We start from the raw sequence: 14,569 nt of genomic DNA on the forward strand, positions 1-14,569 counted from the left end.
CAAATGCCTTATTAAAGTCTAGGTATGCCGCATACGCCACTTCTCCCTGATCCAGAAGATTTGTTAGCCTGTCAAAGAAAGCTATGGTTTGACATGATTTGTTCTCTTCAAGACCATGTTGGCTGTTAACTATCACCTTATTATCTTCCAGATGTTTGCAGTTGAATTCCTTAATTATTTTCCCTGTTATCTTCCCTGGCCCAGAACTTAAACTGAGTGGTCTGTGGTTACCCGAGGTGGTCTTATTTCCATTTTTATAGATGGGCTCTGTATTTTCCCATTTTCAGTCTCTCCCAACTTACATGACTTTTAAAAGATGACAGCTAGAGGCTCAGATACCTCCTCTATCAGCTCCTTGAATATTCTAGGATGCATTTCATCAGGCCTTGGTGACTTAAAGATGTCCACATTTTCTAAGTAATTTTTAACTTGTTCTTTTTTATTTTAACTTCTAAGCCTACCCCATTTTCACTAGCATTCTCTGTGTTAGGCATCCCATCACCATCAAGCTTCCTGGTGAAAACCAAAACAAATAAGTCGTGAAGCACCTCTGCCATTTTCAAGTTTCCTGTTATTGTTTCACCCTCTTCATTGAGCAACAGGCCTACCTTGTCCTTGGTCTTCCTCTGGAAGAAAGACTAACACATTGCCACCTGCCTCCATCATCAGCAAGCTGGGTTTTACCAGTTTTATGGAAGAAATTGAAGGAAAACAAAGGTGATGGCAATATAGATTTTGCAGTGCAAGAGAATGTTCAAAGGTGTTGGAAAGGTGAGATATTTTCAATATTACTCAAATTTCCATATAGAGGATACACCAAAATGTGCTGAGTAAATTAGGTATTTGTTTATAATATATTCTAAGACAACTGACAAGCTGCTAAAGAAAAGGGGAGAAGACAATACACGTCGATAATGCTAACTGAAGTAGAATGTAAAGTATAAACTGAGTGGAATGGAAAAAAATGGCACTGAAAGGAAATGGAAATTTTTTAAAGCTAGATTAATGAATGCTTCAAGGCTGTTTGTGCCATCTGGCACTAAGAGCAATAAAAGGCCAATATGGAAGAATGAGTAAGTTTGAAAAGTAATCAAGAATAAGGACTAGACATATGAAAGAAAAAAAGCATCTGTTAAAAAGAGTGAATGGAAATTACATCCATCTACTTCTCCAAGATTTAGAAATAACAGGCTCAGACACATACACTCACTGATAACATGCTGCACTGTGAACGACATCCTGCAATAGTCCAAAGTTTTCAGAAAGCATAAATTCTGTGTGCATGATAATTCTTCTGCCCTCTTGTTAAGTGAAAGAATATACCCAGGCTGTAGCAGGAATCACTGATTACATGATATATTGCATCCGTTCTAACCACTTATCATAATCAGGTCTATTAGAAGAGACAATACTGTCATAGCAACATGAATATGCAAGTCATCTCCAAGGCTTAGGACCATAAACAACAGTCTGCATATTTAAAACTTTTGGCATTGGTTTGATTTAACTAAACGGGAAAGTTGTGGGACTGTGGCCACATCACACAGCACTAGATCATAGAACTGCCTGGTGGCCGTGTAGCTCTTAACTGACTTATGACTTCCCAAATGGCCTACAGCTAGTTCCTCTGTGCAGCCATACTAACGGTCACAGCTAATGCAGGCATGTGTTTGTATAAAACAGAAATATAACACAAATGTCAGATCTAAAAATCTAGCATCTGCTGAGGATACTTTCATGATACTTTAACCTTTTTAGTAGTACAGAACATTTTCCCATCTTGATTGGGGTATACAATATTCCCTAAAACTTCCTTTATATTATGCTTTCTGCCTTGATTATCCAGTTGGAATTTATTATAAAAATTTGCTTTGCTTCTTATTGCTTCTTTCGAATGACACCACCTTCTTTTCTTTTACACCTCTAAAAAAATGAAAAGAAACATCTTTATAATTTTATCCTTCCATATTTGTTTGGAGAATAGATGTTTTTGAAAATGCATTTTACTGTTGACAAAGATCTGAGCTCCAAGTCCATGTGCTGGTTGTGACATAATGTCATATTTGTAATATCTGATGAGAAAAAGATGCAGCTATCAGAAGCTAAGGTTGCAGGGAGGGGAACCATTAAGCTAAAGCACTATGCAAAAATTCAGATGTATGAAAAGGGGAATGAAGAGAATGAAAATTCTGTTGGCATTTTCTTTTGTATTGGTTTGCACTAAAAATGTTCTTTATATTGAAACTACAGAACTGACAGTGAACACATTAGGTGAAATTCTTCACAGTTCAGATAGTGAGTACACAGCCTTAAAGACCACTGAAACCTTGTCTTGCATAATTCCATGAGAACTGCCATCCTGGATCAGCCCAATGGTCCATCTACCCAAGTACCCCATTGTCCAGCACTGGGTGGTGCCAGGAGATTCAAAGAGAATTAAGACAATGGCAATTTATCACACAATCCATCCCCTGTTGTCTAATCCCAGTATCTGGCAGTCACTGGTTAAGAGACATCCAGAACATGAGGTTGCATCCCTGACCATCTTGTCCAATTGCATTGATGGATCTGTGCAACTTTTTTTGAACCCAGTTGTACTTTTGGCCTTCACAACATACTGGGCAATGAGTTCCAGAGGTTGCTTGTGCATTGTGTAAGAACTATTTCTGTATGTTCCATATGCTGCCTATTAATTTCATTGGGTGATCCCTGGGTCTTATGTGAAGGAGTACATAACACTTCCCATGCTTTGTTTTCTTGTAGTGGCTTGTCCAAAGAAGTTAATAAGTCTCTGAGCTCATGAAGAGAGCCCTTTTTGCTTAAAATACAGATGCTCATTACATTTTAACTTGAGGTTCAAAGTTCAGTCCTTGCAAACCATCTGGACAGTTGCATTATTACAAGTACATAACATTTCACAACCTCACATAGAGCACCCCTTGTTATGAAGTCCATGGTTGGGATTGAACTTTGGTTCTAAAAGCATGAGACTCTGCTCCTTGGAGACAGTAGCAGATTCTTCAACTTCTATTCATTGCCTGGTCACTAGAAGGCAACAAAGGGCCACACTAGGTTAGAATGGGTACAGTTTCCATTAAACTTTAAGAGTAGCTTTTGGGCCTTATTCAGGTCCTTGTGGAGTGGGCTCAATTTCACTCGTTGACCATAACAAGTACACATTAAGCTTGAGTTCCCCTGGTGACCATGCTGCTTTCCTTTCCAGTGGATCATGAAAAGAGAGCATTGTAATAGGTCTTCATCTGTGTTTGGGTTTAAGCAGCACAGAGACTCCACGTGTGCTGCTGTGATGGGCAGTCAGCGGCCCGCACGCCGAACGGCCCAAACCGCCGGGAGGCGAGCGGAGTCGCGGGCCAAACCCCCCTGCGCCGCGGGACAGCAGGAGAATGGCAGCGGGGCCAGACCCTGTCACCGTGCCTGCGCCGGCGGGAGGCTACTGGCTCCTCCCCTGGGAGGGCTCAGAGAGGGGCTGTTGCGGGGAGTGAGAGCCATGAGGCAGCTGGGTAAGCCGCCACACCGCCAGAAGTGGGGGGCTCCCGGACCACTTCCAGCCCGGCGGGCCATTTTAAAAAGTTCGCCGGCAGAGCGAGAGGGCGCGGCCTCCTCTCGGGGAGGGAGAGACGAACCAGGGCCCAGGATGGACCAGGTGCACGTCCAAGACCACGGCGGTCAGCGAGTCCCAGGTCGGAGGACAATCAGGACAGACCCCGCCACTCACAAAGGGAGCAACTCGGCCGGGACCGGACCCTCGGAGACAGACAGCCCCATGGGACTTGGATGGAACAACCCCAAACCCGGACCCCAGAATCCCGGTAGGTCATGGGAAACAGCAGGGGTGCTCAAGAGACTAGGGGAAGGGAGGAAGCAGCCCCGGGCAGGAGCCTTCTGGCATCCATGGGCAGACGTGTTACAGGAGGAAACATCCCCTGTCTGCCATGCAGGGGCGACAGCGAGCCCCTGCACTTAGGGCCCCGGGCTGGGACCCAGAGAGAGGGTAGGCCCGGGTCCCCCTCCCTCAAACCCCTTGAGCACCCGACCCCTTTCAGAGCCAGAATGCACCCAGACGTGCGAACAGCAGCGGCCGGACAGCAGGGCCAGCCAGGGTATTGCCCCTCTGAGGGGCAAGACTTGGGGCGCAAGCCCCCTCCTTTTCCGCTAAGGCGGGATATAGGCACTGGATCTGCTGAACCCTCCTCTCTGGCCCTGCAGGGAGGGGCGATCACACCCACCATCCGGGACGTATGACCGGGAATCCTGGCTACGGGGCAGGGGGGAGGACGAAGGGGTTTGCTGAGCCTCCCTACCCGCCCGGTAGGGGGTAATCGCACCCCACTGATCTCCCACAGCTGCCAAACATGACACAATGAGTGATACAGACTTAAAATGAAGGAAATGCAAACAACAAAAATCCCCTTGAGGAGACTTGAAATGACATGCGATTCTGTCTGCTAACGTAAATAACTATTACTTTAATCTCAGCTTTTTATTCAAATAGGCTATGTCTACACTCGCAGCTTCTTGAACAAGAAATATGCAAATGAGGCTAAGCATGGAATATCGCAGAGCCATCTCTTTTGCAAAAATGGTGTCTCATTAGGTATGCAAATGAGGCTCAGCAATATTCCACGCTTAGCCTCATTTGCATATTTCTCATGCAAGAAGCTGCGAGTGTAGACATAGCCATAGTGTATATGACAGAGAAAGAAAGAGGTCCCCAAATGTTGTGGGAACACAGGTAATGCAGCTTAAACTGAGTGATATTTCTTAAAATGATATTAGATATGTAGCCGTGTTAGTCTAATCTAGCTGAAACAAAAAACAGGACTATGTAGCACTTTAAAGACTAACAAGATGGTTTATTAGGTGATAAGCTTTCATAGGCCAGACCCACTTCCTCAGATCAAATTGTGGAAGAAAATTGGCATGACCATATATACCAAAGGGATACATGGTCATGCCAATTTTCTTCCACAATTTGATCTGAGGAAGTGGGTCTGGCCCACGAAAGCTCATCGTCTAATAAACCATCTTGTTAGTCTTTAAAATGCTACATAGTCCTGTTTTTTGTTTCCTTAAAATGAGTTTTACTTAAAAGAATGTTTTTCATCATTTCATAGATAGATAAATAGGAAGGAAGAAAGGAAAATTGGTTTCAGCATTACTTCCAACATTATCAAATTACATATTTACCTGTTATTGTTACATGTTTACCTGTTATTTCAATGGGTATAGGACAGCACACTTTACTAATGCCAGATTCCTGGATGAGAAAGCTACCTCTGGCTTTAGAGAAGATAAGTAATGTACAATATCCATGCTGTATGTGTCTGACAAGCTGACGAGGAATTTTAGAATCAAACATATTGTTCATCTTTTTTCCCCCCAAGTAAAATGTAAAATGCCTGAAATGTATTTGTTGTAAATAAACAACCTGTCATCCCCAGGTTTGCTGTAGGGACGTTGTCAGAGAGACAGTTACATAACTTTCAAATATGAAAGTACTTGCAACAGCTGCCAATATAAGATCTTCAACCCTTGTTCTTTCCCTAAAGCAGGTAAAAATGGGAAAGTTCCTACAAAATCCTCTCCATTGGTAGAGCACTAGTAGTCTTCAGTCTTAAAATTCTCCCTCTTATGCATCAGATTCCTTAGTCAATAAAACTGTATATCTGTTTTTTAAAGAAATCCAAAAGGACTTGCTGGAAGAGAAGAGGAATACCATACCTCCATGTCTTTATACTTCTGGTTTTGCTAATTCTACCAGAAAACAATTGGATAGTTGCCAACAAGATCCAAAAAGATATGTCACATCCTACTTAACAGCAGTACAGCGTATTGACAAATTGCAAAGCCTTGGTTTATATGCAGTGTTGTTTCCCACTGGGATTATGTTCAAGCCTTCTGGCTGAAACAGGAGCAAAAGGCATTTAGGGTTTTGTTTTGCTAAAATGAGCATGTTACTCTCATCACATTAGGCCTATTTTTAGAATGTTTGAGCCTGAAATCTTTAAGATGTCAGCTGGCACTGTGCAGATAGTGCTAAGAAAGCAACAGTCACTGCTTCTTTAAGCAACAGTAGCAGAATAGGATGTAGCAACACACAATTTAGCAGAACAGTTGGCTAATCGAAGCAATTCTCTTCTTCTGATGCAATTTCATGACTAAAGAAATGTTTTCTACCAAACCAGCAGCTTTCTGTGCTATATTAAACTACAGCAAGTTTCTCTGCAGTTAGTGCATTTACTGTTCAGATTTCCCAACTGTGAAAATTTAAATAAATTAATATAAAAATGCTTAAAAATAAGCATTCATCAAAATAACAAAATCAAATTCTGCCAAGCCTATATATGCTCTGTTGAGTCCCTAAATGATGAAATTCACAAGGCACATGGGGACACCAGCTGATCTCATATTCCTACCATTTTAGTTGGCCTGATATGTTTTCTGTAGTTTGTTTGTAATCATGGAATGCACAAGACATACAGTGACAGCATCTGGACTCACTTCTATTCAGCTTGTACACATGTTTATTTTTAACAATATATATTAAAGGGAAATAATGTTACTAAATTTTCAGTTGCAATTTGCTTTGCTATTTGTTGCTTCCTCCTAATTCTTCTACTTTCCAGGATCCTTGGAATTGTAGCAGTGTATTTGTCAGTCCATTTTCATATTCTGCTAGTAGGAAGCTTTCTGCACTCCAACAAGTACTTAATTTTGGCAATCCTGTAGCATGTCAACAGAAGGCAGAAGCAATACATGTTACGGACAGATAATGCCCACCTCCATTAGCATAAAAAAGAGCAATGAGAGTACTGCCATATATGATGTGGGAGGCAAAGGAGAAGATGTAGGAGATGGAAAATCAGAGCCTGTTCTTACAGATATAGATAATGGATTGATTTAGGCACATTAACACATATGCCATTGTAATCCATGTACCTAATAGGAAGATATCTCTTTAAGGGGTCATAGTGGATCACAAAATAAATATGAGTCAACAGCGTGATATTGTTGCAAAAAAAAAAGAGCAAACATGATTCTGGGATGCATTAACAGGAATGTTGCGAGTAAGACACGAGAAGTCATTCTTCCACTCTACTCTGCACTGATTAGGCCTCAATTGGAGTATTGCATCCAGTTCTGGGCACCACATGTCCCACTCAGAGAAGACTGAGAGGAGACATAATAGTGTTTTTTAGGAAAAAAACTTTGTAAATATCAGGGTGGTTAAACACTGGAATAAATTGCTTAGGGAGGATGTGGAATTTCTATCACTGGAGATATTTAAGAGCAGGTTAGACAGATGTCTATCAGGGATGATATAGACCTAGCTTGGTCCTACCATGAGAGTGGGGGACTGGACTTGATGATCTCTCATGGCCCCTTCCAGTTCCAGTATTCTATGATTCTAAGAGACCCCTTGAGGGGAGATAAGAGTGAGTTGTTACTGGGTCAGTGTTGCTAGGCAGAGTTAGCACTACACATCCAGAAGCTTCTGGAATTGGATGTGGTAGTTTTGGGCGTTTGCTTTAATAGGTTCTGTCTCTGTTGCTGGGCTCAGACTCCATGAGCAAGCAGGCAGGGCAGCTGCTTTTCTAAGGGCCTTATGGTCTGTGAGAGCTGGGAGAGGCTGAGCCAGGGGCAAAAAGTGGGCTGTTGTGTCTCACTGTGAAGCATGTTGCAGCAGGTAACAATGATGTTAACCCTCTAGCAGGGAACACTGTCAATGTTAATTATAGCAAGAGAAAACTAGGAGGGAAAAAAACTTCTTCTGTTTTAATTATGCAAATGTTTTAGCCAAACAGTTCTAGTTAACCCATTACAAAGATAGCTTCCCCAATTATCACCCCTAATATCATTATCTCATAGACACTAACCTCTCCCTCTCACCCCCCTTCTGTTCTAAAATCTGATTTGTCAATTTTATATGTGTTCACTTTTTTTTTTGTATTGTATCCCTTTGGTATATATGGTCATGCCAATTTTCTTCCACAATTTGATCTGATGAAGTTGGTCTGGCCCTCGAAAGCTCATCACCTAATAAACCATCTTGTTAGTCTTTAAAGTGCTGCATAGTCCTGTCTTTTGTTTCTCAGATCGTGTGATTCTTCAGCTCTTCTTTAGTAACTAGCCAATTAGCCCGCCATAAGACGGGATTTTCAGGTCTCTCCTCCACGTCCTCTTCCCTTTCTATCTCAGTCTTCTCTCCTGAGCCTCCGGTCTCTCGCTCCTTCTCTCTCTCTCTCTCCCCTCCTCCTCCTGCCTCCCCCTCTGTCTCTCAGCTCTCCTCCGCCTTCTGCCTCTCTCTCCGTCTCTCTCTTTCTCTTCTCCTTCCCCTCTTGCCTCTCACTCTCTTTTCGCTCTCCTCTGTCTCTGTCGGAGATGCACGCTCATCAAGGCCCCACCCCCTGGGTGTGTATGTCACCATCCTGCCCTCCTTCACCTCCCGAGAGGGAAGAGGAAGGGCAATACCTAGGTCATGGTTGGTTACTTTTAACATAACCCTGTTTCTACTGAGATACCCAACTGCCAGGCACCCTTAGATAAAAGATATCCTGAAAACGAAGGCAAACATTTCTGTGATTTATTATAAAAGAAAAACTGAAGACATGAAGAGCCATTATCAAAATGACAGAGACACATGGGCTGAAATTCCAAATTCAATGATGTAAGTACGTATATGGCTTCCTCTTCCAATGAAACCTCCACTATCATTAGAACCCTACCAAATTTCCAGCCCAGAAAAATACATCACAAATCTGGTCTCCCCAGTAAAATCTGGCAATTGTAGGAGGGTCATGGTATGGTCACCCTTCTGTAGTGCCTTCAGAGCAGTGGCTGCTGGTTGGGCACCCAGCTTTGAAGGCAGCACTGCCACAAGCAGCAGCTCAGAAGTGAAGGTGCTGTGCACTTTTTGAGGGAGGGCAGGGATGGCATAATGGGTGGGCAGCTTGGTCAGGGATGGCACTGCAGTCACCCCCCCCCATCCCCCCCCACAGCCAGTCACAGGATGTTTTAATACCAAAGTGCTTGGGAGAAGGAAGGCTTGGGGTATGCTGGCCATGGCCATGTAACAGGCTCTAGCTGCTAGCTGTGACTGGACTGCAAAGGGATGGGCCACTCAGACCTACCTCTGGTGGAAGCACAGAAGCTAAGGGTGGCAATACTATAACAGGCTCATGGTTTTGCTGCTTTTAGAGCTGGGCTCCCAACCACAGCCAACATTCTACAGCTGCAGTGTCGCCACCACCAGCAGTACAGAGGTCAGGGTTCTAATACTATGACCTCCGTACAGTAAAACCGCTTCCCCCCACTCTTTTTTTAATGTCAGGACCATCACAGTTACACCACCATGAAACCTTAGCTTTCTTTTTGAAATCTTAAATTTCAGTTTCAGATATTTAAATCTAAGACTATAATTTAATGATAGATGTTGAGATTCAAAAAGCTAAGCCTCATGACCATTAACGCCAGCATTGTCATCACCACATGTAAAAACATGCAAATAGAAATCCTTAAATCAAACCCTAAGTTCTCAAGCAGTGTTCTTCTTACTTTGCCTAACTGTAAATTATTATTATAAATGGAGAGCTTTATCCATTTATTAGTGTGTGTGGTGAAATCAATGTTTACAGATTCAATTGTTATCAATAAATGTCTTAAGTAGAGCAGCAGAACTGGTTTCTACATCTTAGGCATCTTATCTTTAAACTATACAAGTCAGATTTGCTGCACTGAAGTGTTCTGTGCTATGATCAAAACAGGCTCATCAAGAGTTCATGAAATTGCATTTGAAAATAATTGAAATTTTACAGTCATCGAATGTGTTTTACTGGGAACACTACTGGTCTAACTAATATATTTTCAAGGAGGGTCATGATTGATGGTTAGGTATGGAAACCTCAAGCCAACATGGTACCATACAATTCTTTAAAAAAAAAACAAACCAAAAAACCGTAGGATAGAGAAGTAGATAAATGAGGTGGTAGAAAGCCATTAGTGGGTGTGTTTACTGACCTGCTAGTGCAGTAAGGCCAGCCCTTCCTACTGCACATTGTGGATGAGGATGAATTAAATATTGTGGCAGTACATCATGGAATACTAGTGCATCCTATAATAATGGAGACAGTCTATCAATGTCAACTTTTAAATTACTCAATATAGCTTATTTACTTATAGACTATGAATAACTACTGTCCCACATCCCTTATCTAAAAATTTTGTGCCTATAAATGAAAAACAATATTTAAAAATACAGTACAGAACAAATACAGTACAAAATATGCCACTTCGTTTGTTTATCCAGTGTCAGTTTACAATGAAAACACCTGATACATTTAACCTGAATATGTGACTGGAATAAATCCTGAGGAGGGAGAGAGTAAGAGACCGGTTACAAGCTGATACATAATATTCAGGGAAAAAAATCTCAACATAAGAGTCTCATAGTAATCTTATATAAAATCTGCAGGCTCACTACCATGCAAAAATATAAACAGTGATGCTTTCACTTAAAACTGCACATAGAGCAATTTTAGAGGATGGGTCCTAAACAGTTAAAGTAAGAAGGGCAATGCACGTAACAGGATGGTGCACACATTTGAGATGCTACAGTTAAAACAACTGATGTTTTAATTAAGATTATTGTCAATAGTGTAAGTTGCATTGTGGCGACTAAGTCTGTTTTCACTTACATGTGTCTTTTTTCTAGATTCTCAGTTTATCTGAATAATTATATGATCTGTTCTCTGTTTTACTCGAACAGTTCTCTCTGCCACTGTTCCTTAAGCAGTGTTAAGATTACTATGCTTTATTTAAAGTAAGAGATTAAATGGACCTTCAGTTTATTGACCAAATAAAGGGAAAGTATAGGGTTAAACATAATATACAGATAACATTACAGGGATTTTTTGAATAAGTTGGGCAGCCTACACCATTGTTAGTGTATAGGCACTACATGGAAGCACGAAAATGCAAGGCTTTGCATGTTTTGCTTGTTGTAACAGATCTACCAACACTGCTATTCTGGATATGTAACTAGCATTATTTGCCAAAACTCAGTCTTCAGTTGAAAACACTTTTGGGATCGCCACCACTATAAAAGAACTCTATAGAGGTGAAGATCAGCATTAACGGAAAGCTAGATTGCCTTTACAATGGGGAGGTTTGATATGATTGTGAAAAGCGATAAGTGGAAAAAGAAGATTGAGTGCATGGTGTTAAAGACAAGTCAGGTTCTCGATTACACACTAGAGAAATTGTTGGAAAATTCATTCATCTGAAATATGTCCCGTTATGCGACCAAGGGCAGTTAGCTAACTTGATTATATGAATTCTGGTCATGTAAGCTAAAAGGCTGAAATCTATACAGGTATTCAGGTGCTGCACCCACGGTTGTGATACCTAAATGATTTAGGAGCCTAAATTTCATTTTTAAAATATATTTAGGCACTTACAAGCCAAAAGCTCATTGACAACCATAAGCTTATCAATGTATAAATACCTTTAAAAATTTGGATCAAGATGTCTATAATACAGCTTACATTTTTCCACAAGTTTCCCCAAATAAAATCGTAAAGTAGAAAAATATGTACATTGCTTGTTAGGCTAGTCCCCCCTTCTTCTTTATTCCTCATTCCATAGGTGCTGGAAGTGGTGTTGCACAGGTTTCCCATATATTCAAGATTTATTGTTTGGTTTAAATTACTCACAGCACCCTCAGTATAAAAACTGTCCCAGCACCTCTGCCGGATTCATCTTGATATGTACTCTTCCAGCATACTATCTCCATGTCTGGCGATGCACAAGGAATGTTTGGGAGCAGGATATAGACTCTGCTTGGTTTCAGTGCTCTGCAGTATGGATATATACCAGTGACCAGAATTTCTATATTTTGTCATTTCCTTTATCCTAGATACATTGTAAATCTCTCAAGACATTCAAGAACTTCATATCAACCACTAGATTCCACATAAGTCAGGAAAATATCCAAATAAACTTTTAATTATGATACAATACTTATTACAGTAAAAATTGGCATTTTTTCTTTTCAAAAGCAGAAGCACCAGTCTTACATGTAACATATGGTATGAATTATGTCTTAAGTGAAATACAGCATAATACAATGAGCAAACAGCATTTTAGTACAGAATATAATTTAAAAAAAAATTTACACACTGAAATCTGCTCAGATGGAAAACAATGTCATGCTGAATTAAAAACTCAGATTTTAAAAATCCAAACAAATCAGAATATGATGTACTGCTGAACGAATACATGAATAATCAAAATAACTAGCCAAAAAGGCTACAGAGGGCATTGTCATACAAACATGACTAGTGTTCAAATTCCTCCCCTTCCCAGCCTCCCTTAAATAAATACATAAATAATGGTGCAATGCTTTTGTTCAAAAGTAAAGTGAACTGTTATATTTAAGAAGCATTCTTCAAATGTTGATGTAGTTTTAATGTTGTAAAAATCAAGTTATACATCAGACAATTTTTACTCTCTTATTTTCAACACACTTCAGTTATTATGAGTGGACTGTGAAAAGAGATGATGTCCAATGTAGTGAATATACCTCAGCTTCATCATCATGTGATTTCTGCAAAGGCCGTGATGTGGTTCTATAAGTTTAAAAAAAAATAAAAAACACAGTTAGATAGCATTAATCATCGTGACTAAAATTATTCCTATTTTGGGGTCTGAAACAAACTTGTGCTTGGGAAGTTTTGTAGAATAATGTAAATGTAAGTGTTTCTAATTGCTGTGCTGTCCATTCCGTCCCATAGCAAATCTTTATTTAAATATTGCAAAAATTATATGCATAAGTACAGTGAATAAAGTACCTCAGCGTTATAGTTCTACCACATTTTAGCTTTTAATGTATTTTTCATTTAATAACAATGTGAATAATTAAATTAGTTGTAGTTTTATTACTGTCTTATTTATAATTAAAAGCTAAATGTCTGAGAATGAAAACCTGACGGCTGATAGTATTCTGCTTTACTGTTAATGCAATTTTAATGCTGCATTTCTTTTTAAGTTTAATTGCTCCCTGTGAGCCAGATGGCATGGAATGAAGTAGTGAAATGCTAGAATTCACTAGTTGATCGAACATATTAAAAACTACTAATTCAGAACCACTGCAGCATCATTTGCAATGCTCTGTTGGTTCCTTCAACAAGTGTATTCTTTAGGGCTATATCTACACAGCAGGCTTCTTGCACAAGAACAGTCATTCTTGTGCAAAAACGTGGAGCATCTACAGTGCACGCGCAGTGAATTTACAGTAAAGTGTTGGAACAGAGGGCTTTTTGGCAAGAGTTATTCCTCTCTCCATGAGGAATAAGCCCTCTTGCACAAGAAGACAGTGTGGACAGGCAACAGGGGTTTCTTGCGCAAGAAACCCCTATGGCTAAAATGGCCATCAGAGCTTTCTTGTGCAAGATAGAGTCCACATTGCCATGGGCACTCTTGCGCCAAAGCACATGGCAGTGTGGACGCGCTCATGCGCAAGAACTTTTGCTCAAGAACTCTTGCGCAAAACAGTTCTTGCATAAGAAGCCTGAAGTGTAGACGTAACCTAGACGTGTGTGTATTTGTAACAGATTTGACTTCACTTTTTCTTAAAACACTATACAGGTGTCCAAAATAATTCATTGTTATGCTCCAGTTGGAGACTGTTCAGTCAAATACTTATGCAGGTGGACAACTTGATACATGTGAGTCTCAGGCTATATGTCTACACTACAGAGTTTTTTTCAGAAAAACAGCCATTCTTCCAAAACATCTTCACTTACGTCCACACTGCAATTGCGTTCTCTCCAAAAACAATCAAAAGAACGGGGGAGGGGGAGGGGCGGGGGGGGGGGGGGGACGCGAGGGTTCTGATACTGGTAAACCTCTTTCTACGAGGAAGAAGCCTTTTTCTGAAAGAGCTCTTTCAGAAAAAGGAGTGTGTGGACGGGGAAGAAGGAGTTCTTTTGAAAGAAGAGGAAAGAGGAAAAAGCACAGGTGCCCACTCCGTTCATAGTAATCACAGTGTAAATGCGAGATAGTTTCCATTCAGTGTGGACGCTATCTTTCGAAAAAGCAGATCTCTTTTCTGATGCTTTTTGGCAGTGTGGATGCTCTCTTTCAGAATAAGGTTTTTTGGAAGATCTCTTCTGGAAAGACTTATTCTGAAAGAAGCCTGCAGTCTAGACATATCCTCATTCACACACCTTCTAAAGTGTGTGCATTTGGCCTGAGTGGTGGGATTCTGCAAAGCATTGAAATCTCTCTCTGTAGTACCAAGTGTTCTCAACTCCTATTGTATTCAATAAACAATCTCTTTTCTATGGAATTTTTAAAGCCACCCCTGTGAAATATGTTTTAAACACACAAAATGAAGTAGTCCTGTTGATAAAGGGCCCTATGTATCTCCTCCCATGTGAAAATACACCAAGAAAAAATTAATGTAGAAGCACTGCAGATTTTGGTGTATTGCTGTAGGATCACATCTCTCCTTTGCCACTTGCTCAAATCCCCAGCCATAGGACCACAT

The 14,569-nt window shown here is 40.6% G+C and overlaps 1 protein-coding gene across 1 annotated transcript in view; it reads right to left on the reverse strand.

The window, feature by feature from the left end:
• Nucleotides 1-12,482: 12,482 nt before the first annotated feature.
• Nucleotides 12,483-14,569, reverse strand: part of PLPPR5 (phospholipid phosphatase related 5) — a 73,031-nt gene continuing 70,944 nt past the window's right edge. The window contains exon 6 of the mRNA XM_075936596.1: nt 12,483-12,647. Within this exon, the coding sequence (XP_075792711.1) occupies nt 12,615-12,647 (33 nt within the window). The 3' untranslated portion in view covers nt 12,483-12,614. The remainder of the gene's footprint in view (nt 12,648-14,569) is intronic.

Source organism: Pelodiscus sinensis, chromosome 9 (assembly GCF_049634645.1).
Source record: "Pelodiscus sinensis isolate JC-2024 chromosome 9, ASM4963464v1, whole genome shotgun sequence".
NCBI lineage: Eukaryota > Metazoa > Chordata > Testudines > Trionychidae > Pelodiscus > Pelodiscus sinensis.